A 26,972-nucleotide genomic window follows, 5' to 3' on the forward strand; every position below is an offset into this window, starting at 1 on the left:
GGAGTTCATCATATTACTTTTACTAGTGTGATGTTCACATTTGGTGCATATGTTCATTGTTTTCTCCATTTCTGCTAGTTATAGTCATTAATTACAGATTATCATCCTTACATTTATTGGAACTTCTATTTTAGTACTGTATATATTGCTGCCCTGTTTTTCTTTATTTGCCACTATTCAGGGTTTCATTCCTTCTCTGCAATATCCTCTTGTTGGCAAGAAGCTCTTGTGACTTACCGCACTCTTTGGGTATGCACTCTCATTTCTTTCTCCTTAGTCATCCTTCACTGAAACAGTGGGAATGGTTTTGTGGGAAGACAATACTATTGGTTCCTTTGCTGTGCCCTTCACCCCTGTTTTCTATTGCCCTAAGGTGTGTTAAAAGTTGACTTGCTCCAGACTTATCAAAATAGTTGCTTGAGTAACCTTTCTAATCTCGTGCTCATTATTCAAGTGAGCCCTTATTTTTCCATTAGCACTCTGCAATCACTCCCCTTCTTGTTCTGTGAGATTCTCCTTCTGCAGTACTTGAACATTTGTTAATCCCTCTAAATAAGTTTTGTTACTTCTTTACCACATGTTTCGTTTTATTTCTACCATGTTTTTAAACTCCAGTTTCCTTTAATTTCACTCATTAGGTACCCCTTCTGAAGTAATTTCTATCTTCTCTAATAAATAAATCATACCCAGTACCCATTCCTTTAATACATGTCTATTTAACAGATAAGTAGGAAAGAACCAATGTTTCTGGTTTACGTTATTTCCGTATATTTTGTTTTGTATTTATTGGTGCATGATCTAATTTAGCTATTGGACGAATCTCAGAGCTTTCAATTAAATGCACATGCTCCTGGAAAATAATTCATGTTCAGTCAGGCTTAGTTGTATCTTCCGGAATGATACATAGATTCTGTCAGTCGTACAAACACAGCAAGCAGTGAGTAGTGACCTGTGCAACAGAAAAAAATAACCTATTTAAAGCAAATTTTTCCTTGCAAGAAGAAATTGTAGATAAAACATTCCTTATACTTTCACAGTTTGTCAGAACAAACTTTAACATACCTAGCAATTCAAAATTCTGAAAATCAAAGTTGCGCAAGTAATACACTTTTTCCCCCGTACCTGTCAGTAATTTTCCCATCCTTGTCAGAAAGAGTAGGATTGGCATTAACTAAGTGCTTAGCAGCAGTGGGATCAGCTAAGGCTGTAGCTGTTGGGTTAGGTTTTGGAGTAGTTTAGAAAAATTTAAAAGACTGGTGAAATAAGTTTTCATTTAGTTTACGCTACTCTGAAACTGACAGAAAAAATGAGTGCTCTATTTAAAAGTACGTTATGCACAAGCCAGTGCATTTCTTTGTGCCGGTCCCAAGCCTGGATAAATGGGGAGATTTGCGTCAGGAAGGGCATCCAGTGTAAAACGTTGCCAAATAATTCATGCGGACACCAGTAAATATTTACATACCGGATCGGTCGAGGCCTGGGTTAACAACGACCGCCACCAGTACTGTTAGCCAATAGGGTGCTGGTGGAAATTGAGCTACTGTTGGCTGAAGGAGGAGAAGAGGCGGAAGGCATGGCCGAAGGCAGGAAGAGAGGAGAAAGGCTAGGACTGTGGTAGTGAGGGTCGCAACTTTGAATGTTGGCAGTATGACTGGTATAGGGAGAGAGCTAGCCAATATGATGGACAGAAGGAAGGTTGGTATATTCTATGTGCAAGAGACCAGATGGAAGAGGAGTAAGGCTAGGTGTATCGGAGGTGTGTTAAAATTGTTTTAGCATGGTGTGGATGGGAGGAGAAATGGCGTAGGAGTTATCCTGAAGGAACAGTATGCTGAGAGTGTTTTGGAGGTGAAAAGAGTGTCGGATAGAGTGATGTTTATGAAGCTGGAAATTGATGGTGTAATGATGAATGTTGTTAGTGTATATGCTCCACAAGTTGGGTGTGCGATGGATGAGAAAGAAAAATTTTGGAGTGAGTTGGATGAAGTGGTGATGACTGTACCCAAGGGTGAGAGAGTGGTGATTGGTGCAGATTTCAATGGGCATGTTGGTGAAGGGAACAGAGGGGATGAGGAAGTGATGGGTAGGTATGGTGTTAAACAAAGGAATGCAGAAGGTCAGATGGTAGTGGATTTTGCGAAAAGGATGGACATGGCTTATGTGAATACGTATTTTAACGTGGGAGGAGCATAGGGTGACATACAAGAGTGGAGGAAGATGCACACAGGTGGATTATATCTTATGTAGGAGGGCCAGTATGAAGGAGATTGGAGACTGTAAAGTGGTGACCGGGGAAAGTGTAGTTAGGCAGCATAGGATGGTGGTTTGTAGGATGATGGTGATCAAGAAGAGGAAGAGGAGTGTGAGGGCACCACCAAGGATCAAATGGTGGAAATTGAAAAAGGGTAATTGTGAGGTGGAGTTCAGGGATGAGTTAAGACAGGCACTGGGTGGCAGAAAAGAGTTACCAAATAGCTGGGTGACTACAGCAGAGCAAGTAAGGGAGATGACTAGAAAGGTGCTTGGCATGACATCTGGACAGCGGAAGGATGACAAGGAGACATGGTGGTGGAATGAGGAAGTACAGGAGAGTATACAGAGAAAGAGGTTGGCAAAGACGAAGTGGGATTGTCAGAGAGATGAAGAAAGTAGACAGGAGTATAAGGAGATGAGGTGCATGGCAAAGAGAGTGGTGGTGAAGGCTAAGGCATATGAAGAGTTGTATGAAAAGTTGGACACTAAGGAGGGAGAAAAGGACCTGTACCAATTGGCTAGACAGAGGGACCAAGCTAGGAAAGATGTGCATCAGGTAAAGATGATAAAGGATAATGAGGGAAATATACTCACAAGTGAGGAGTGTGTGTTGAGGAGATAGAAAGAGTACTTTGAGGGATTGATGAATGAAGAGAATGAGAGGGAGAGAAGGTTGGATGATATGGGGATAGTGAATCATGAAGTACAATGGATTAGCAAGGAGGAAGTAAGGATAGCTATGAAGAGGATGAAGAATGGAAAGGCTGTTGGTCCAGATGACATACCTGTGGAAGCATGGAGGTGTTTGGGTGAATTAGCAGTGGAGTTTTTAACCAGATTGTTTAATGAAATCTTGGAAAGTGAGAGGATGCCTGAAGAATGGAGAAAAAGTGTTTTGGTACCAATTTTTAAGAATAAGGGTGATGTGCAGAGCTGTAGTATCTACAGAGGGATTAAATTGATCAGTCACAGCATGAAGTTATGGGAAAGAGTAGTGAAAGCTAGGTTAAGAAGGGACGTGATGATTAGTGATCAGCAGTATGGTTTCATGCTGGGAAGGAGCACTGCAGATGCGATGTTTGCCCTGAGAGTGTTGATGGAGAAGTACATTGATGGTCAGAAGGAGTTGCATTGTGTTTTTGTAGACTTAGAGAAAACATATGACAGGGTGCCTAGCGAGGAGTTGTGGTATTGTATGAGGAAGTCAGGAGTGTCAGAGAAGTATGTAAGAGTGGTACAGGATATGTACGAGGGTAGTGTGACAGCGGTGAGGTCTGGGGTGGGAGTGACAGATGCATTTAAGGTGGAGGTGGGATTACATCAAGGATCAGCTCTGAGCCCTTTCTTATTTGCAGTGGTGATGGAAAGGTTGACAGATGAGATCAGACAGGAGTCCCCGTGGACTATGATGTTTGCATATGACATTGTGATCTGTAATGAGAGTAATGAACAGGTGGATAACTAGGCTAAGGGTTCTGACATTGATGAGAAGACATATCTTTATCATTTCAGTTTTCTCTGGATGCTGTTTTTTGAGGGACATTTTAATTTAATGTGATAATTATTTGTGTGGAAAACTAAAGCTTCTTCTTTCCTAAAAAGAAGATTAAGTGAATGAACGAGTTTCCAGGAGACCAAATGGCATATTCATTTTTTGAATTTGAAGATAAAGTGGCCGAGTGGTTAAGACGATGGACTGCTAATCCGTACTGCTCTGCACACGTGGGTTTGAATCCCATCCTTGTCGGATTTCTTTTTGGACGGTGCAGTGGTGCAGCGGTAGCATTGTTGCCTCACAGCAAGAGGTTCTCCGGTTCGATTCATGGCTGGAGTGCCTTCTGTGCAGAGTCTGCATGTCCTTCCTGTGTTTGTGTGGGTTTCCTCCGGGTGCTCCGGATTCCTCCCACGTCACAAAGACATACATCTGGAACATTTCTCCCCAGGCCTCCACTGAAAATTGGCTTTGTTCCAAGTCAGACTTTCGCGGTAAACAAATGTTAAATAAAAAATAAATAAATATTCGACTAGTCGTGGAACCTATTCAGGATGTTTCTGATACTGCTTCAGTGTGTAAACGTACTCAGCCCTTGAGCTACTGAGAAGTGTTAAATGATCATACAGAGTTCCCCAGTAAAGACCAGATTTAATCAGTAACATGAAGAATAAACCTGTCATAATTTCTTTGGAAGCCAAACAATATCAAGTGGAGAAGCTTTATCATGTGTCACATGATAGAGTTCAGGCTGTTAGAGTGGGGAAATGGTTTCTTTCTTCCTCAAACCTTTCTGTATGAACAGTTAAATTTAAGGGTTATGTGATCCAGAGACTGTGCATTCTCTGCTTGATGGAGAAACTGGGGATAGGTTGGGGAAATTATTTTCACAGGTGACAAGGTGGGAGTGCACATTCTTAATTGCACTTAAGATCAATTTATGTCTCATAAGGATGGTAACTGCAAGGGTAACAATGCATAGGATTGTTTGGCAGAGGTATATAAAGTCTGTTTAGAGGATGTTGATTCTGAAGCATGTCTTTCCTCTTAGTCATTATATTCAAGCTTGTGTGTGTGTGTGGGGGGGGGGGGGTCAGTTTAAGAAGTTATCCCAGTGGCATATGCTTCAGTGTCGTAGAAATGTTCTTGCTTCTAGAAAAAACATTTTTAAAGAAAGAATAGATCCACGGGGAGCAGTTTTAACAAATGTAAATAGACCCCCTCATCCTCACAGAAGAAATTCCAACAACAACTGAGACCATCTTAGTTACTTACGGCTAGATTATTGTTTTGATGCATCCTTTCCTTTCTCTTAAGTTACAGTTTTCATCACTGCTTTCACTCGGACAGATGTTTTTTTCTGGTGAAGGCATTGCAGTTGTTTCAAGTCCACTGAAGAGGCTTAGTTCTATACATGTATATGCTTGTATGAGTGTGTGTGTCTCTGTGTGTGTGTGTGTCTCTGTGTGTGTGTGTGTCTCTGTGTGTGTGTGTGTGTGTGTGTGTGTGTGTGTGTGTGTGTGTGTGTGTGTGTGTGTATCTAAATATGTTTATGTGGATATATATGGTTGTATAACATAACATGCACAACACATCAATGCTAAAACTTTAAAAAACAAATTTACCTGGAAAAAAAAACATTGAACACAAAGCAATCAAAAAACAAAAAACGCTAGACTCCTTCTCCAATCTTTTAACCCCTACTCTAACAGTCACTTCAGAACACACTTGTGTAATTAGTGGATTTTTCATAAGTTAATATGTTAAGATTAGGGGCAAGGATATGGACAATGTTATGGTTCTTGTGCATGAGTAAGGTGGATTGGGGCACTTTGCTCCCCTGCATCATTTATACATGCTAACCCTAAAGCTGCCCCTAACACTAGTAGAAATCCTACCCTAACTTATGAAAATCGCTTTCCCTAACAGTCCCACTACTCGAGACAGTTGGACACACACACAATATCACACATTCACATTACTAAATCTTTTCCCTAAGTTGGTCCTTGCTTTAACCCTAACCCAAAATACTTACGCACACATTCAAAAACTTTCATCACCACACTGTCAAATAAATTAACCTTCACCAAACTTATTGACACTTTATAACATTCATGTACACACACCACAAAACCTGTCCCTGTACTTAGCCCTTACTTTAACCCTGTCCCAGAAAAAACATTTGTCCATGCACACCACTAAACCTATTGTCTTACCTAGTCTTTACTTTAAACCTAAACAGTAAACACTCGCATACAGTCTTGTCCATTTTCAGTTACATTTCAATGAATTTTCTTTGTTTCATGTGGCCATCTTTTACTTCCATTTTGCAGATCTGTTATTTGTGTTTTCCACAACCCAAGTGCTTTTTGTTCAACTAATGATTTTGGTTTCAAACATTTTTCTGTAATCTGGTCTGGGTAGTTCCATTGTGATGGTTCGTCATCTTTCTGTAGTAGTCAACTGTTTAGCACTCGGTCTTGTCCATCACTCTCTAAGGGAATTTGTTTTTATAGCTTGGATTAAATTATGATAAAGGTATTTCATCCACAAGACAAGCTCACGGAAATAATTTTATGTATAGTATCTGTCCTGTCCCTGGAACAGCAAACATGTCAGCTTAACAGGACTCTGATTTGGAGGTGTTCTTGTATATTAATAATTCTTATGATTTGCTGTGCAAAATCTCTCATGAGAAGGTGTTAATAGCTGCTGGAAAGGTTGTGGAACAGAGCTGCAAATCCTTTTGAGCTTTATAATGTGACTTTGCGGCCTTCTGTAGTGGATAGTTGTCAATATTTTCTCCTCTTCTGCTGTTTTAAGCTTGCCTGTTTTCCCCGTCTCTCTTGGGTGACTGCACACCTTCTGTCAGTGTATGCTGTGATGTCACATGCTGGGCTAAGTGGGAGTGCCTAGCCCCTGCACTGCTCAGTTCCTGTCACTCACCTTTTACTCATTGTGGAAAAGTTCCGGCGTTCTGTGGCTAAAAAGTATAAGGCATCTGAGTGAATGTTTTGCTGCCAGGTCAAGAGTATAATGTAAAGCACAGTCATAAGTGCCAGCGTTTTATTCTGATTTCCCTTAAATAAGAGAGAAGTTGAGGTCTTTCTGACTTAGCTCATAATAGGCAACAGTCAAGGGTGCCACAGGGTGAGAGTGAAGGATCAGGAAGCCAGTCATTGATTATACCCTCCTGAAGTTAAGTCTATACTTTCACGACAGCCTTAAGGGCCTCACATGCTGCCAGTTCCAATTTAACTAGTAAGGAAGTACATTTGTGTCTGTCTTTGGCCAGCAGCAAACGACCCATGAGAACATCCCATAACCACCCTGGCTGGAGTGTCCACACCTCATCTTAAGTACAGAGCTCTCAACATCTCAGTCCTCTTTCTTATCCAATTTGTGTACCAAAAGCCTGTTGACCTTATCTGAATTGGTGGCTGGCGCTAACCAACCTTCATGCTCGTGCTTCAGTGACCACGTATTTGTTTCCATTTGGATGGGGGTGGTGGCTAGAATGGGCACACTGGCTTACGGCATCTGGGTGCCTCAGGAGTCTTACATATAATTGCCCTGGAAATGAGGGTGAGGCTGCTGTCCCTTTTGGACTTCAGGGTTCTCTGTCAAGGGAAGTCCTATCCAGATAATCAACCAGCATAGCTGTAATCTGTTAAATTAGCAGTTGGGAAATGCATTCATAGCCACTGTGTTGTTAATCACAATGGGCCATCAGCATGTGTGTGTGATGCATATTCTGAAAGAGGCCATTCTCTTGTAGATGGGCTGAACTCTGGTCTGCTGATCCCCCACAAGTGGTCCTTGAGTCTCTTATTTGTAACAGAATCCTTAGTCTCTAAAATGCTCAGGTTATGACTCTTTGCCTCTCCAGTCAATGTTTTCACTGATCCCATTTCTGAGGAGTCTGGCCAGAGATGCTGTAGACTATAAGTGAAAAATGCACTCCTGTATACCGTTATACAATTTTCTCTGATGAAGCAATTCATTCACAAAGCCAAGTTCCTGGGTCCTAAAGTTTACTTATTTAGTTTATTTTCTCTTTGTTGAGGCCATTGTTCATGTCCTTTTCTGGCACATATAAAAACCTTTTTCCTTCTTTTGCACCCTTTTTTAGGGAAGATTTTCCATTTTTGTGCCTCTTCAGGTTGGTATTGTTTCACCCTTCAGGTAAGCCTCACTGACATGTTTAGTTTCTCTCGATGATGGTTTGGCTTTTCCAGTTCTATCATAACTAAAGATCTAGCCTTTTTCATGAGAGTAGTTTGTTTCTTCATTTAAGAGGCCTTCTACCAGAAAACTGCTTTTCTTCCTGCAAGACTGATAAAAGTGTCAACCTCTGTACTACTTGTATCCCTGTAAAGTAAGGAAATTTGATGAGATAGTCCAACCTTGCATTTTATATTGCAGTGCATTCTGCCTTGATGGCAGGGTAAAGCTTCTGCCCATTAGAAGGGGGTGATTTGCTGGGATAGTCAAACCTCATACATGTGTGTGTGTGTGTGTGTGTGTGTGTGTGTGTGTGTGTGTGTGTGTGTGTGTGTGTGTGTGTTTGCTTTCTGATGGTTGGTGTACTTTCAGTAGAACTATTCCAAGAGTTAAAATTACAAGTTGTGGGATTTGCACAGATCCCCTCAAATATGCCTGGCTAATGATAGCAGTACTCGCATAAAACTATTTTCCATATGTTTTGTGTATTGAAAGATTTTCTTTTGAAGGCTTGAAGTCTCATTAATCTCCTGCTGTGACCTTTCCATAATTATTTGATCCAAAATAAACACGTGACAGAACATTTGTCAGTAGTTTAAGCATGTTCGCTATCATTTACTTTTCATTTTACAGTTGTATTCATCAGTTTGTTTACTATTTGTGGAATCTTCTGAAATTGAGCTGCATGTAAACACGACACATTTACTTTTGAGTGTGCTTTTGTAGTAAATGTTATGCTCTCTTGTTAAATTATAGTAATATAAACAGCATTCACAATTACTGTGTAAAATAAGCTTAGTCAAACATAGTAGGCAGGTAGCATTGTAATATTTTAGTAGTTTAAATAGTAACATAATTCTTTTTTATTCTTACAAGCAAAAAAATGGTTTGCAGACTTACTTTTGCACCATAGCATTAACCCAAGGATCAAGAGCCGAAGTAAAAAGCACTAGCCATATGGAGATTGCATTAGCCAAAGGTGGAACTGCATTGCTTTGAAATGTTTCATAGAAACTAATAGTGATGTAAGGAGTCCAGCATATTAGCAAACATACTGCAAAGAAAGAAAGAAAAGAAGTAAATGTAGTAGGAATCTCAATTTTGAAAATGCATTCACATAACTTTACAAAGGTTTGTACTGTCTGTCTACTAAAACTATTAACTCTGAGTGGTGCTTAGTATCTAACTTGAAATTCTATTTGAAAGTCATGCGCTCTGTATGCCTTGAAATAACAGTATTAAACAGACATAGACATATCATTAATGCAGTATCCTGTTTAGTTCAGTACTGCAAATGCAAAAATATGATTATATCCTAGGTTTTCATTTTGCAAACATTGTTTTATTCAGTTGTATGGAACTGTTGTGACAGTTGCTGCCTGTCCGTGGAATTAAACCAAGAATCCTTCATTTCCATATGCTAGATATGTTCTTGAGTGGCAAATAGTGAAATGGTTTGAAACTGGAATATATGAAATCAGCTTAGTGTTGTATTCTTGTATTCTGTAGTTGTTGTTTGCGTTTTCTTTCAATACAGAATGGAAGTTCAGAATGCTAAAAATACACTAACCCCATTGTAAATATTACTACTAACAGCTGAAATTGTCTTTGATGTACAGGTTCGTATACAGTCGCCCAATTTGTACTGTGCACACTTCCCTTTTTTCCCCTGCTGTTCTCCTTCCTGCCAGTCATTCAAACTTGAGTGATGTCATTGAGGTCAGAGTACCCCCACAAGCTAATCTGCCCACTTTACTAATGTCCAGCTTACTCATTTTGTCCAAGTATGAAAGTCATCCCTGCTTTGAGTGCCAGATGAAAAAGATTTTCTCCCTCTATCTGCTCCTTTTCTTGGCTGTCTGTACTAGTGCAGTACTTCACCTAAAGAGTTCCTTCAAGCTTAGTTGCCGTTTCAACTGTCAGTATAGCATGGTACTTCCGTAGGTTCAAAAGTTCATAGGCTAACAACCACTGGGGCCTTTATAAAGCCTAGCCACGTAACCCAAAAGTATTCCATGATGTATTGTGTCTTAGAGGTAATTTTAAGCGTTATTTGTCAGGGCAAGGTTTAACAGCTGCCTCTGCCCATCAGAGATATTGGTGTCAGACCAAGAGTGAATTCCTAATTTCCTGTCCACTGTTTGAGTTGGTGCTTGAATAGAGTTAGGGAAGGGCTCTGCTTCACGTGGATGGGAAGCCTATTCCAGAGAATGGAGATTCTCTGAGATATACACCTGTCCCTCCAACATGTCCAGTTTAAGTTACACGCAAAGTTTAAATTCTTAGATTTAGTAGTTCTGGTGCTGTTCATTTTGCGGATATGCCAGAGGTCCATCAAAGCAGGATCCAGGGGAGACTTGTATGCTAGACATCAATTGTCTCTCAACAGGCTGCAGGAAATAAGAGTATAGAGAGTGAGCTTTGAGGCAATCTACATAGGACATTGTGTGTTCTTTTTGTGAAGAGCCTGTGTGGACATTCTACTTGTTGCATGTGCCTAGTCAGGTACATATTAGCGAGGACAGCACATGGTGCAGTGGTTGCTTGTCGTCTCACAGCAAGAGGTTCTCCAGTTGTGCAGAGTTTGCATGTCCTCTCTGCGTTCATATGGATTTCCTCTAGGTGCTCCGGGTTCCTCCCACATTACAAAGACATGCATCTGGAGCATTTCTCATCTGGCCTCCATTGATAATTGGCTTCATTCCAAGTCAGACTTTCCTGGTAAATAAATGTTAAATAAAATATCAAAGGAGGCATTATACTTAATGATGGGTCTGATGACGGCTGAGTACAGTAGCTGGTTGACTTCCCTAGACCTAGATGCCATACCCTTATAAATGGAGTGTCATAAAATGAGTTACTTACTACCCTAGACACATGTTGGTTGAAAGCCATGTGTTCACAAATCCCTGACGGCTGTGCCTGCTTTTAGGGTGTTTTATCAGTGAGATTGTTTCCCTGGCTGCCTGACTTCCCAAAAGTACTATTATGCATTTTTTGGCATTGAGTTTTAAGCCACGGTTTTGGCACCAGTCATTTGTCTGTTAGACCTTCCTGTAAGTTGTTAGTATTTTGGGGGATTTCTATGATTGCTCCTAACTTGCAGTCATTTGCAAACTTGGTGAGCCAGAGGCCCTTGACATTAGTCTTGACTTCTGAAAAATAGATGCCAAAGTGGACCCAGCACAGAACCCTGGGGCCACCACTGGTGACTGGCCTCTTTGTGGAGATGGTCTCTGCAATCCAAAATTCTGGGGCCCTGTCTGTGAGCCAGCTGGCTGTACAATGATTTACATAGGGGTTTATGCCTAATTCCACGTGTTTGTTTACAATGCCTGACTGGAGTGTTGTATCAAATGCCTTAGCTAGGTCAAGGTAGGCAGTATGGGCCATTTTGCCCTCATGCATTGCCTTAGTGACCTTTCCAAGAAATCCACCAGGTTCATTCAGCTTGACCTGCCTTTGACAAAACCAGAGTGGGTTTGTCCAGTATCTGAAAGTTTCCTATGTCATTGTTAATCATTTCCAAGATACTTTCCATGGCTTTGAATATGACACTACTCAGACTAATAGATGTGTAATTCCTAGGATCCGTTTATGGTCTGCCCTTGTGCAGAGGGATGGCATTTGCAGTCTTTCATTCATGTGGCACAAACCCTGTGTGGATGTGGAGGTTGCGGTTGAATAATGACACCGGTAACTTCAGGATATTTAGTAGGCATCTTAGGATATTATTGAGGCCCATTGAATATGTATTCTTGGCCTTAGAGACTGCATCAAAAACCTGCTCCCTGCTGATAGTTGGAGGGGTAATGTCAGATGGTATTTACTGGGGGGCATCTGAGGGTGAGAGGGGAGTAAAGTTGGAACTGAATTTGTCAGCCAGAAGATTTGATGCATCTCCCAGTTCCATGAATGTAGCTTCATTTGCTAACAGCTTGGTCCACTGTTTACTGCCTTTGAGGTTTCAGGCATAGATAAAGAAAGCCTTAAGATTATCCTTGGCTTGGGATGCCATCTTTACCTCAAAATTTGCTTTGTTTGGCTTAATTAGTCCTTTTATCTCTTTGGCTTAATTAGTCCTTTTATCTCTTCAGTTTGATGCAAGAGTTTTTGTATGTTACACTTCCTAATTTTAGCTATGCTTTTTTTCTTTTGTTGTACAGCCTGTTTAATTTTGCATTCCACCAGGGTGGTTTGCTTTTGGAGTTAGTTTTGAGTTTACTTCGTACAGGCACAGTATTCTCTGTGCAGTCATTGGCATGGTTGTTCAGAGCTTCCCTGAATAATTCCAAATGGGCTGCTGTGTTATCTGGGTTTGGCTAGGCTTGAACTTTTGACAGGTTATCACTTAGTAGAAGGTAGTTTGACTTGGAGTAGTTTCTGACTGTTAACTTTTGGTAGGGTTACAGAATTGATTATTTAATTGGAGACTGCTTTGTGTTCTGAATTACCAGAGAGGACATGACACTAGGGGGCAGCATTCTCCCATATTTGGTAGTACCAGGTCCAATGTGTCTGTTCCTATAGTAGGCATATGCATTACTGGTCCAAGGTGTTTGTGTTTATAATGTCTAGGAATCTCCGCACGTGCAAGTTTGGGGTCGTTTATGATTCCCAGTTTGTAGAGGGATAATTAATGTACTGCATCATGAGTATGGTATTTGGTTTTAATGGTTAGCGTCACCATTAGAGCTATGGGTTTCATGGGACATAGAAGGTGACCTCTAGCTTACTAGAATATGGTATGAGACTTTGTTTATGGTCATTTGAACATGGAGGAACTCCAGTGCATCTTACTGTTTAAACAACCTATAGGCGTGCTTGCTGTCGATGGGGATTGAGACACCTCCACCTTTAGTCCCTGTCTGTGTAGTTGCTGGTCTAAATGTGTGGAATGCACTGAAGCCTTGCATTGCTGAGGTACTCTCTGTGGCTTTCAAATATGTATTGGTAATTGCATAGATATCTGCATTCCCCAAGGTGAGGAGAACTTAAAGGGGAGTATAGTTCTTGTGTAGACTTCTGGCATTAAGCATTAACACCTTTAGATTTCCTTGGGTAGATTTTGCTGTGTTGAAAAGTTTATCAATATGGCATTGACTTGAAAAGATTCTGTGTGTGTGTGTGGGGGTGGTGGTAATGTTTTAGACAATATTCAAAAGCCTAAAGGAGACAGGTACAGACCATCCTTGGCAGAGCAGCATCATTTAACTATGTCCTACCACTCTGACAAATGCTGTATTCTCCCCTAGAGTGACATCAAAAACTAAGCCAATGATTAAAGTCATTTATCTTCTGTTCATATTGTGGTTTCATCCATGGTGAAGGTAAAATGCTGCTCAGTGCTAGGCACATACCAGCCTGAAGCACACAGTCCAAGAGCTCCATGTCTCTCTTCATATAGTGTAGGGAAGTACATCTCTGGTCATTTGCACTTACCTAGACTATGACTGACTCATTCTGGTACCTATGTGCATGTGTAACTTGGCAGATCCTGGCCCCTGATATGTAACTGACCATTATCTTCTCCTTCTTCAGCCTGGTGAGTGGGGCATCAGTATGTCATACACTGGAGTCCTCTATGACTAGAGTCCTGTGTAGTGTATTGGCGTGCCTTATGGGCTTCGTAGTTGAGGCTGTACTAAGTATGGCTGTAAGTGCAGTGTTGGGTGTTATTTCTGTTGAGTGCCCTCAGGTTTCCTGAAGATGATTTTTGTAGGTGGAATATCTTGGTGGTCTTTGGGGGTTGGGAAGATTGCATTTAAGTGCCTCAGCCTAAGTAGGTCCATGTGTGGTGGGTGTAACGTGTGTTTCTGTTAACATCATTCTTATTATGACTGTTCATATGCCAGCGTTTTGCCTCCAAAGATATTGTGTATATTCATCTCTCACATACGTATGTGTTTCTCTGAGGATTAAATGGTTGTCAGTGAATATTTCACAATTGTTACATTGTCTAAATATACCCGTATCCACCAAATTGCCAGTGTAGAAGGTGGTGAAAGTGCATATCCATTATGTTAGGTCATTTATTGGGTGAGCTGCAAGGGTGTGAGGCATGAGGGGTTAGTAGTGGGTGGACTAATGGTGCTGTTGGGACTAGAGTAGGCTCTATATAATACTAAAGGGGCAGTGCTCCTCAGTGTGCAGAATAGCTGCCATGTGCTACTCAACCCACAAAGTAGTTGCTCTACACTCCACGAGTTACAGTTTCAGAGGTGGTTTTTATATGGAAAATTTGGTTTCTGGGTGTCTCTGTATATACAAAGGCACCATACCTCTCAACCTCTTAGCTCAAGAAATTTGACAAAGCCTGAAATAATGGGGGGACAAAGGCCCAAAAATAGGGACAGATTTTAAATATTGCTCTTATAAACTTTTAAAAAAAGTAGCCAGAATAACAGAGTTTATGTTAAAATGCATTTTCTATGGATATGATGTCTGAAAATCAAGTCTGTCATAGTGATTTAATTCCTCAGATTTTCCAGGTGATGTCAGAAAACCACAGATTTTATGAGGAACAGGACAAAAGTTTTAGCAAAAATCTGGATATTCTCGAAAATCTGCACAGCTGAGAGGTATGCAGGGCACTGCTAACCACAACTGCATGATGGGCAGTGGCGAGCAAATGTGCCAAATTTATACAGGCACTTAAAACATAGGAAACTGGCTTCTTAGCCTTGTGGCTTATAAAACGACTATATGTGCAGCTTTCTTATTTTTCCCAACTCTGGTAGTTTAGGTCACCACCTAGTGCTATTAGATGGACTGTACCAGTCCTCTTAATGGAAAAACAAGAAGAGATTGCTTGAGAGTGTAATGCTACAAAAAAAAACAACTTAAAAGTACCTGGGCAGGGTGATTTAAAGTATTGGGGACCTTTAAAACAATTTAAGTGTGAAATCAACAAACAAAGCAAAACTGAAGTAGTGGAGCTCTAATAAATTAAACAGTTAACTGAAGTGCAAATAATAAAATTAGTCTATTTTCCAGGGATGGAACAGAATTAATTCAGGACCCTCTCAGGGTGTGGAGAGGGAGTCAAACAGATGGGAGCTTGGGAAAATGACCAGGAGACAGTTTGCAGTAAAGGAAGCTTACTCAAGAGCAATACAGGTTTGCTGGGTTGGTACTCAGCATTTTGGATCTGTGGAAGACAAGTGGGTGGGAAAAGTACTTAAAGGACAACTGCACCCACAGACTAAAAAAAAAAACATGTTTATTTCATCATGGTTTGGTGTTTCCTACATTTTAACACCACTCTTGGACTACTTACAGGTTTTTAAATATTTTTATAAGTAATTTCTGAGTCTGACCACATGGGGTCTGGCATCTTAAAATAATTCTGATTATTTAGTCTGCCTGTAGGTATCCCACAATGGAGTGCTTGTCTGTAAAAAAAAATTACATTACAGATGCATCTTTCTTCCTAAAGCTCTTGTCACTGCATTAATTTTACATGCATACACTGCTTTCAGTCACAGTCAGCTTTAAGTAACATTTCATGCCATTTACTGACTACTTAAAACACAAACAGTGCAAATGCCACAGAACAGACTTTCAAAGTGCTTTTATAGCTGCTTCTTTTTAGAATGGCTAAACTGCAGTCTTTTGCGAAGGCTGAATTGTACTACTTGGATTGATCTCCCACCCCCTTCACACCTAACTTCCCTAGCTGTCAAAGTGCTAAGGGTTATTTGAGCCGTTACCTGCTGTGACTGACATTTCACAGCAGGGGACTTAACTCATGTACTGTTTCCCTCTTCTAGCATTTACTTTCTGTATGGGTAGGGGAAGGACCAGAGAGTTGTGATATCACAGCATGGGTCGGTTTTTAGGACGGTCGTGGTGATGTCAGTTTGGGGAGGGAATTGGCCAAAAAACTACCTGCATTCAATGGCCTTGATGCCATCAGTGAATTGGAGACTGCAGTAAACTTTTCCAGGGCGGGATAAAAGTTTTTTGAAAGTGAAACTGCCACAGTACAGTAAGGTACTGTTCTAATGGAGAGAAACAGTCAATTTAAAATATTTTAACTGTATTGTTGTTTATTCATAGCAGAGACAGTAAATAGGGAGAAAAAGGACAGAGAAGCTGAGCATTTAATAACAGAGTCCCATTTTTGTCCTTTGACTTACATAACAGACAAAGGCAATGAAAAGAGGGGAGGGATGGAGTTTGGAAGCCAGATTACCATAAGTGAAGAAGCCAGAGAGACAGCCATTTAAAACCACAACAGGAAAATGGGGAAAATTCAAGTTGCATGAAGCAGATTAGCTAGAGAGGGATGCAGTTAAATAAAGCTAATATCGGAGCTCTAATACTGTGATGCTGAGCTACAGTTCAGTAAGCTTAGGTACGTCAGATTTTGGAACTCGTAAGTGGAGGCTGGAGCTGACGCACAAAACACAGGAATAGAAAGACACTGGAATGTAACTGTAAGCAGGTAACTAAGCAGAAGTGTAAGACTCTAGTAGGAAAACTGGAATACAGACAGCTATAAAAGCACTAAAAAAAAAAAAATCCTGTTGCAAATTTCACAATTCTGCCACTACTGCAATTCCACCACAGTGAAAGGCACCAGACTGTGCAGAAATGTACAAGTAACACTGTTTATGATAAAAAAATGCAGTAGTAAATGACTAAATGAGGCTCAAATTTGGCAGTAGTACACATCAACATGACATGTTTTTTTGCCTGGAAGCTGGTCCTCTCTTATCCCCTTCTGATCTCTAAATATACTACCTCCAGGAGTATGAGAGAAATGGGAGTAAATGCAATTTCCCTTTTCTCCAAATTGGTGCAGCATTGAAGCTGATGTTTATATACTAATATATATTTGTGTGTGTGTGTGTGTGTGTGTGTGTGTGTGTGTGTGTGTGTGTGTGTGTGTGTGTGTGCATTTATATGTATTTGTGTGTGTGTGTGTGTGTGTGTGTGTGTGTGTGTGTGTGTGTATATATATATATATATATATATATATATATATATATATGTGTGTGTGTGTGTATGTGTGTATGTACACACGCACACACACACACACATATGGGTGTCAGGCATCCTGTCGAAATGACAAAATGCCGAAGCCGTGGAGATCGACACCATTTGGTCAATGCAAGCAGACTGTCAGCAGGTGTGTAAGATTGACAATCCCCTGGTAGGGGTTAACACCTTTCCCCAGGGATTGTGTAATCTTGAAGTTAGAATATCTAGTTAACAGGGGATGTGTGGGGGCCCAGAGAGGCTTGCCCCCTCCCCCCCGCAAAAACACTTTGTTTAGTCTGCTCTGGGTAATCCGTGGAGCATGTTAAGTATATGTCGATGTTGTGGCATGCTGATGTTGGTCTCCTGGCTGTCAGCATTCTTGTTTCAACAGGAACCTTTCCAGTGACACCAGTAATCCAATATTTGTGATCCTACTACAGACACTAGGGATAACAGGTATTTCATTTTTTAGGTTCTGAAATAATTAAAGCCATTCAGTATGAACAAGTGTGTTTTTAAATGTTGATTAACTTCCATTTATATGTTCATTAGACTTTTTTTGCAATGATATTGAATGTACCCAATCCGAAAGTGCCAAGTTCTTGAATTAAAGGAAGCCACCCTATACAAATCGCAAGTGTAAATTGATGTGTAGACACTACTCCATTGAATAATGTCACACAAGCTTGGATATATAGTGACATATCTTTATAGTGACATTGACAGTACCCAGTCTTCCTAAGTCGGTGTTCCCTGTAGTACAATGCCTAATCCTGCATTATTACTTTTCTGAAATGAAGGAACCACTCATGTAAATTTTTTGTGTAATAAAGGAAACGGTTCTTTACTTTCTCACACTTGTATCCTTCCCTCCCATTGCAGTAGTCATACAGCAAATGCAAAGTCTACATTTGCGATAGAACTTGGCAGAGTTGCTGCCACTGGTCATGAGGTGGAATTACAGGATGAGTATGGTTAGAAATTATTTATAATTGCCAGTGTTTCCTTTATTTTAATACATTGAATATTTGCTTGCATCATTGTCACATTTTAATATTTATAGCTTGCTATCCGGGATCTCAGCTAAAGAACTGTCATATTTTCCTGCATGGTTTAGTCTCATAAATTGCTTTTGTTGTTGTTTTGTGGACTTGCCTTTCAGACTGATTTATAGTTTGTAAGCAAACAGAACTAAATTGGTATATTCAAAATCTTGGAGAAAATACTGTTTCTCCATGTTAATTTGCTGTACAGAGCTTTATATTTTTGGATCAATGTAATAACCTGCAATATATAAGATAATTTCATTGTGGCATTTTTTTTTAGATTTTTTTTTTGTTCGTTTTTACTTTGAGTTGAAGAAGAGTTGTGTATATGTAAATAATGGTACTCTGGAAGGAAGGGGGTATATTTACAGTGAAATATCCAAGACATACACAAAACCATGTAACCTAGTAACATTGCACTGACGTAATCTAAGTATGCATCTTAAGTAGTGACAAACTTTAATCCAGGCTCTCACATCATTTTATAAGATGATATCCCCAGAGAACAAATAATAAAAATATGTGCAACCTTTTCTCCCATGATTCTGCAATTTTTTTTTTCTGCAGATCATATGTCTATCCCAAACTGAATCCAAGTAGTCATAGGTAACTCGGATTGGGCTTTCACATTTTTGCAAATAATATTGTGTATAGTTAAACTGTTTATTAGCAACTAAGTTTTTTCTGTGTGAGCTAGTAGGCTGTTGACAGTAAGTAGTGCACCATAGTTGTGAGCACAGAGTTTTTATCATCAGAATAATATGGAAGAACCAAACATCTTGGATAGTAGCTGGAAATGTATACTATGATTGGTGTCACAAGTGTCAGTTAAAGCAAATTGCCACATGCTAGCATGGAGAGAATACATATGTTTCTTTTTTTTATCAAGTATCTTTTTATTGAAAACTTTTTTGGTATAAAAACAAAACAAAAAGAATAACAAGACAATTACATCTGGTACAGTTGATGTTACATTGTACATTCATAAACATGTAATGATAGATGTGAGAGTGTTCAATCTCACCTTTGTTCTTACACATGGGTTCAGAGCCGATCCTCGGCTCCGTGCCGGTCGACTGCAAGCTCTGCATCGAGAAGAAGCTCGAGGACATCTAATACCCACAATCCCCCTCTGCCTTTACCTCAGATCTAGTTTGCCGCTGCTGCATACGCATCGCTGGAGACTAGCTCGAGGCTGTACAGATAAGATATTTATCTATTCTGTTTAAATTTCAGAAATTTCTTTCTATCTAGTTACTTAGAGTATAAAAGTAGGTGTGTGAGTGCATTAGAAATTCTCGACACTTAGAATAGCTTAACTTAGTTAACTTTCGAGTTTAGAGTTTTTCGGGGCCTACCCCTTCTTGGACTTGTGACTAGAAACCTGTTGTAGTCTTGCCTTTAGGCAGTTATCGGATTTGCCTTTTTTGACTAAAAACTTGTGGTAGTCTTGTTTTTAGCTATTATCAAACGGACTCTTATTCCCAGATTTGACACTATTACTGGATTGGACTTTTTACTGGACTGGACTGTCTTTTTCATTTGTCAATATGTCTGAAAAGATGAAATCTGGTTTTAGTCGTTGTCAGTGTGGCCAAAAATGTCGGTCACAGACAACCACAGTTCCTGTGTCTACTGTCTTGGCCCTCTCCACTTACAAGAGGACTGCTCTATTTGTCACTCTTTTAGTGGGAGGGTCATGACAGATAGGCGCAGGAAACTGATGGATAGAGGATTACTGAAACCCTCTTTCCAGGAGGCTCTGGATGCTTCAGACCAGGCATCCAAGTCTTGAAGGGTCGAAGGCGTCGGAGCCAAAGTCATCGGCTCCGAGCTCTTCGAGTCTAGTTAGATCACCGGTTCCACAGACTTGGGGCCGAGTGTTCAACTGTTGGCAGTTCGAGCCTCGAGTCTTGGAACCGGTGACGGTGCTCCCTCCAGCGACACTGTTGAGGTTGGCTCCGTCTTCGATCCCTTCGTCTCGTTCTTCTAGGGCCCTTTCCGACACCGACGTGGACCGGGTGGTGCAGAAACTTATGGAGCATACGGCCCTGTCCAAACTTATTTCGGTCACCTCTCAGTTGATGTCGAGACTTGAAGGCCTGCCACTATCTCCATCTGTTCCTCCTCCGAGACCTGTTCAGTCTTGGGCGGAAGAAGCTGACCTGATGATTGTGGAGCCCTCGGTGCCAGAACCGTCTTTTTCTCGGTCGGCACCGTTTACCTCGACTCCATCCGATCCGGTACCGGAGTCTCGGGGCTGAAGATCTGTCCTTGGTTCCGGGACGAGTCGAACCGATGTTTCGGTTCCGACTCTCCCTCGGGCCTCGCGCGGATCGATTCGGTTCCGTCCTCGGGTCGGTGCCTTGGCTCCTGTTTCGGGATTCTTCCCATTTCTTCGAACCGGGAGATAACTCGACTCGGGACCGGGGCCTTCGACCTCATGAGGAAGGTGTTGTCTACCCAGACAACCACATCAGCAGGTACAGCTTCTCCTCCCCAAAGGACCGTTATCCTCCTCTGCACCCACGGCCACGTCCAAGCGTCGGGCACCAGTGTCTCAGCCACCCTGGAGGGTGCCCCTCTTCCTCGGAGGCTTCTTCGGATGCTCCCCGAAGAAGTTCCTAGGAAAAGACTGTGTAAGAGGAGACACTTGGATTCTCCACAAGAATCCTTGACATCTGATACTGACTTAGATGAGTCAGAAGGGTCCCTAAGTCACCTTCAGAGGATGTCTCTTTTCTGACATCTTGGAGATCCTTAAACAGAGAGGTGACTGGCAAGCCCTCCCCTTCTGAGGATGAGTCAGTTTTGCTGAAGGCATTTGGTGCCGTCCTTCCTCCTCCTGGGTCACTCCGCCCTTTGATGAGTTAATGGAATTAATTGCTCGAAGGCGTGGGAGACTCCTGACAGTGGAACCAGTCCCTAGGAAGCCAAATAAGTACATCACGGCACCACAGGACAAAGCTTACCTTACCAAAGGAGTTCCAGTAGGCGCCATGGTGGTGGCAGCGCCACGAAAAGGAGATGTCGGAGTCTTCCTCATCTGTCCATCTGCCTAACAAAGATTCTAGGACCATGGACAGATCACGGGAAGCGCATTTTCAGTTCAGCGGCTTTCTCTATGCGTTCCCTGAACTATTTGACTCATTTTACACGTTTACAGAGGGATCTAGTCAAAGAGTTGGGAGATACCCTCCAGGGTGCTACAGATGCCGCTGTCTCAGAGAAAGTTACAGCGCATCTCAACACCCTTACGTCCATTGTGAACTTCGTCCATGAGGCTGATATCCTATGCAGCCGAAGGATCGAGTAGGGCAGCGGCTTCAGCGATTGCTCTTCGTAGGCAATCCTGGATGCGCTTATGTTCGTTCGGAAGCCTTCAAGTCTTCCTTTACTAACGCCCCATTTGATGGAGCCACACTTTTGGCCCTAAAGTAAAGGAGACCCTTACCGGTGTGAACAGGAGGGAAAGACTCTGTCTGCTGTCGGAGTCCGTTTTCCACCCCTTCCAGACCGTACCCCAAAGGGCAGCGTGGTGGGAAAATGTGGTTTCAAAACCCCAAGGATCTTTTCCAAACACACAGGGTGATGCCCCTCTAGAGGCAGAGGGGGCAGAGGTGGAAGACGCCGCCCTGGCGGCAGAGGGGTCCGCAAAACCAAGGTGACAGGGATAACCTCCCTGGCAAACCTTTTCAGCACTCCTGAGAGGAGGCCCGACTGTCCTGCTCTGGAGGCAGTCGGGGTCGCTTAGCTTTATACCCTCAGGCCTGGCAAAACCTTTCTTCAGACAATTGGGTAAAAGCATTATTACCAGAGGTTACAAAATCCCATTTCTATCCACCCCATTCCAAAGAAAACTCCCAGATGTACCACCCCATCTGCGAGACCCAGCAGCTGCAGAAATTTCAAAGCTGCTAGAAAAAGAGTCATCCAACCAGTCCCAGCGGACCAAATAGGATTCGGAACTTACTCAAGGTTCTTTTTAGTTCCAAAGAAAACAGGGGACTGGAGGCCAATTCTGGACCTAAGTCATCTCAACACCTTTGTCAAGAAGGAAAAGTTCGAATGGTCACGCTTCAATCGATCCTTCCATTCTTACGGAAGGACGACTGGATGTGCTCAATAGATCTGAAGGACGCATACTACCACATCAAAATGGCCAGGGCGTCCAGAGATCACTTGCGCTTCCGGCTGGGAGCCAGTCACTATCAGTTTCGAGCCCTGCCCTTTGGCCTGACCACAGCCCCCAGGGTCTTCACCAAATGCATGGCAGTGGTAGCGTTTCATCTGAGGCGCCTAGGATTCCAGGTGTTTCCGTATCTGGACGACTGGCTCCTGTCTGCCACCACCAGGCGTCAACTGATACAAGCCAGGGATTACTCCCTACAACTTTGTACACACCTTGGCATTTCAGTAAATTTCGAAAAATCTTTGCTACAGCCATCACAGCATATCTTATTTATAGGAGCGGAATTAGATACGCGTCAGTTAGTTCTAAAACTTCCGACAGAAAGAATAGTAGCACTTCAACATTTCCCTTCTGCTGTCGTCCAGAAAATCCCCAGCAAAAATTGTTCTGAAAGTTTTGGGTCTCATGGCAGCTTCTCTCATAGCAATACCATTGGGAAGACTGCACATGAGAGTGCTACAATGGCTTCTATTTGCACAATGGTCATTCCAACAACTTCCACTGACTCACGAAATATTGATAACGAAAACATGCAAATCACACCTAATGTGGTGGTTACAGACTTGCAACCTATCCGGCGGAAGACCATTTGTGCTACCCACACCGTCAGCGACGATAACCACGGACGCTTCCCTGATAGGGTGGGGGGGCATCTTTCAGGGACAGACAGTCCAAGGCGAATGGACCAATCTGGAGTACAATCTGCACATCAATGTCCTGGAGTTGAGGGCAGTGTTTTTGGCGTTGCAACACTTTGCTCCCCTTCTTCCTCCAGGGACCATTGCAGTTCAGACAGACAACATGTCCGTAGTCTGGTACATAAACAAGCAAGGGGGAACCAGGTCTTACCAACTATGCAGAGAGGCCATGAGAATTTGGCAATGGGCAGAGTCCCACGGTCGCTTTCTCATCACAACGCACATCGCGGGTTCATCCAACGTCATAGCCGACAGGCTGAGCAGAACAATACTATTGCCTCACGAGTGGTCCCTCAAACAGTCAGTTGCGGAAAAGATTTTTCGCAAATGGGGCCAGCCTACCTGCGATCTGTTTGCGTCTCCAATGAACGCCAAATGCAGGAGCTACTTTGCCCTATTACCCCCTCCAGGGGAAGCCCCCAGGGACGCGCTGGTGCACGATTGGCCCCGGGTCTCCTATATGCTTTTCCTCCATTTCCCCTGATTGCAAAGTTTCTACAGAAAGCAAACAACCTTCAGAGGACTATAATTCTCATTGCTCCGTTCTGGCCTCGTCAAATTTGGTTCCCCTTTCTCTTGCATCACTGCATTCGGGGACCTTGGATGCTGGACCCAGAGCCAGATCTACTGACTCACTCATCAGGAGTTCCTCACCCATCCCTGGAATCTCTCCATCTAGCAGCTTGGCTGCTCCGCTTCCTTTTAGCCAGGTCAATTCCCTTACATCGGTTCAAGATATTTTGGTAGCTTCTCATAAAGTTTCCACTACAAAGACTTACACCAGTAAATGGAAGCGTTTTGTCTTCTGGAGTCACATCAGTTGGACCCTGTTACAGCTCCGTTGAATAAGGTTTTAGAATTTCTGACCGAATTATTTCAGGAAGGAGCTTCCCCGGCTACCTTAAGAGTACAGTTAGCTGCCATTTCTAACTATCATGTAGAAGAAAGTGGTGCACCTATTATGGCTCACAGACTTTGTAAAGCCTTTTTAAAAGGTTCTTTTCATATCAGACCACCAGTCAGAAGTCCAACATCACCGTGGAATTTAAATTTATTGCTCTCTAAATTAATCTTACCTCCCTTTGAACCAGCTTCAAGTTGCACTTTAAAATTTTTGTCATGGAAAACATTATTTCTAGTGGCTATTACATCTGCTAGACGGGTGTCTGAGCTGCAGGCCCTTTCGGTCAAACATCCTTATTTAATTTTTCATTCTGACAGAGTATCCCTACGCACTAATCCATCCTTTCTTCCCAAAGTTTGTTCTACTAGTAATATTAATCAGTCCATTGAATTACCCACCTTCTTTAAAGACCACTCTAATAAATTAGAGTATATGTTGCACAAACTGGACGTCCATAGACAACTCAGATTTTATTTGGATAGAACAAAAGATCACAGGAAATCTGATCAGCTATTTGTAGCTTTTGCTGACAGCAGAAAGGGTCTTGCAGTTACTGAAACGAACTCTTTCATAGTGGCTAACTGACTGTATCATTTATGTTTATGAAGATTCTGATCAAACATTATCAGCAAAACCCAGAGGACATTCTACCAGATCAATTTCTACATCTTTGGCTCATGCAGCTCGTTTACCTTTAGACACTATTTGTGCGGCTGCTACTTGGGCTAAACCACATACATTTATATCTCATTACAAAGTGGACAGGGTTTCTAGGGATAGGGCAACCTTTGGTTCCACTGTGCTCAAGAACGTTCTCCCTTGAGTTCCTCAGGATCATGGAGCTAGGGACGCTACCCATGTGTAAGAACAAAGGCGAGATTGAACACTCTCACATAAAGAAGTTATGTCCTTACCATAACGTTCCATGTGGAGTGTTCATCTCGCCTTGGTTACACTCCCACCCTCCCACCCTTAGGAAGAACATTCGATTTGGTGCCTGGTCTGGAGTATTCTCCTTCTGCTGTTGCAGTATTACTGTTACTGTCATACACTGGGTATGTTTGTATATATATGTTTTTTTATGTATATAGTTGGCATGTGTGCGTGCTTATGTCTGGTTTGCTTGCAAACTAGATCTGAGGTAAAGGCAGAGGGGGATTGTGGGTATTAGATGTCCTCGAGCTTCTTCTCGATGCAGAGCTTGCAGTCGGCCGGCACGGAGCCGAGGATCGGCTCCGAACCCATGTGTAATAACCAAGGCGAGATGAACACTCCACATGGAACGTTATGGTAAGGACATAACTTCTTTTTATTGCCCATTATGCTAATAACATTCATACTTTGTAGAAACCATAGTATTATCACACTGATATAATTAAATTATAAGTTTGTCCAAAAGTTTTTCCATATGGCATATTTATTCTACCAACTTTACTACTGTGAGCTATAATATATGCATAACATCAACCTATAATATGATAATCTACTAAAAACTTATACACACATGTCACCTTACTTATTTTGATTGCTAATCTCAACGGAGTGGTGTGCTTACAATTCTTATGTACATAGTATTTCTGTACTATTCATGACAAAATATAAGTTAATGTATTGCAGTACCTTTAGTAGCAGGTTTGATTCCAGCAGTAATGTTTACTATCCTTAAAATACATAGACTATACCAGACTGTTAAGAGAGTATTTCAATTAATGTTTTACAGTACTCTTGGTAATATATTTTATTTGTCTGACTTTTTCTATATAGTTTTTTGGCTAATATGTGTTTTTTTGCCACACTTTTGTATTCTAACCAGGTTAATTTTGATCTATCAATCCAGTTTTTTTTGCTATATAAGCTTTCATCAGAGTGCAAAGTGTTATTATGATATGTTTAGATAACTTGTTAATATTACCCTTAAATAAATGGAGTATAGCTGTTTGCCACGAGTGCGTAAATTTTGAGTATCCTAATTTCTCTAATAGAATTCTAAGTGAACACCATAGCTTATATACTGTTTTACAGCTCCAGAGTATTTGAAGGATGTCTGCTTCTTTATTTGGGCAAAAAGGACAATATGGTGACTTGGATGGGTTAAATTTGTTAAGATGTACAGGCGTGAAGTATGCATTGTTAAAAATCATGAGTTGTGTATATATTAACTTTTTATATGGTGTCAGTTTTATGGTGTTTTTGATAGCTAATTCATTTTGGTTGTCTGTTATGGTGTTGTCCTTCCTATCCCAAAATTTTGAAAAGATGATAGTGTTTTGGTATTTAATAATTGCAATCAATTTATAAGTGTTTGATATCATTTTCTTTTTACTAAATAGCATTTTTATAATTTGTTGTGCTAACTTGACTTCTTGCTCGACTACTTTGATATCTTTGGTTAGAATATTTACTAGATATATGATTTGTTTAATTACCAGGTTATATTTTTTACTGACTTTGACTAGGTTTGTGATATCTTTCAATGAAAGATTTCTTATTTGCTAAAAATCCCAAACTTATAATTTGTTAGTAAAGGAAAGTTATCCAGATTTATCATATTGTTTGATAGTTTTATATCTGGATTGTTGTGAATTGGTTGCAGGAGAGTAATTGTATCTTTTAAGTTTACTGAAATCAGTAGTTTTTTTTTTAAATTTCAGAGTTGTTAATTAATATTGGATGAATTTTTATTGTTTTAAGAGTTTCCTGTTTTATAAAGGGAATCGATTTTGGATTGTTTTTATATTGTGTTATGTTCCTATATAGTAATAGGATCCATAATAGATACCATGTATTCCCTACTGGGTCATAATTCGCTATCTGTACGATATGGCTTGCATTGATAATTTCATAGTATAACTGAAAGTCAGGAAGGCCTAGGCCACCTTTTTCTTTTGTGGGTATTAGCTTATCATAGCTAATTCTCATACACTTTGGGTACCATATGCATTTTGCCAGTCTAACTTTCTTTTATGAAAGTAACTGGTATTTTTATAAAAATGGCATTGAGATGATATAAAATTTTAGGTAGAATGTTCATTTTTATAATTGAGGCGTTTGATAAGGTAGATAGTTTAAGCTTTTCCCATTTATTCACACTCTCAACTATATTGTACCATGTTTTACCAATATTGTTAGTGAACAATTCTGCTTGTACATGACTAAAGTTTATAACCAAATATTT

The 26,972-nt window shown here is 41.1% G+C and overlaps 2 protein-coding genes across 2 annotated transcripts in view; one reads left to right on the plus strand and one right to left on the minus strand.

Annotated features, from left to right (window-relative positions):
* SEC23A (SEC23 homolog A, COPII coat complex component) overlaps positions 1–26,972 on the plus strand; it is a 1,400,163-nt gene that overhangs the window by 900,140 nt on the left and 473,051 nt on the right. The window lies entirely within an intron of this gene.
* LOC122804410 (histamine H2 receptor-like) overlaps positions 1–26,972 on the minus strand; it is an 89,921-nt gene that overhangs the window by 24,445 nt on the left and 38,504 nt on the right. Inside the window, exon 2 of the mRNA XM_044074241.1 lies at positions 8,870–9,023. Within this exon, the coding sequence (XP_043930176.1) occupies positions 8,870–9,023 (154 nt within the window). The remainder of the gene's footprint in view (positions 1–8,869; positions 9,024–26,972) is intronic.

This window comes from Protopterus annectens, chromosome 6.part0, assembly GCF_019279795.1.
Source record: "Protopterus annectens isolate FY-2018-M chromosome 6.part0, PAN1.0, whole genome shotgun sequence".
NCBI lineage: Eukaryota > Metazoa > Chordata > Ceratodontiformes > Protopteridae > Protopterus > Protopterus annectens.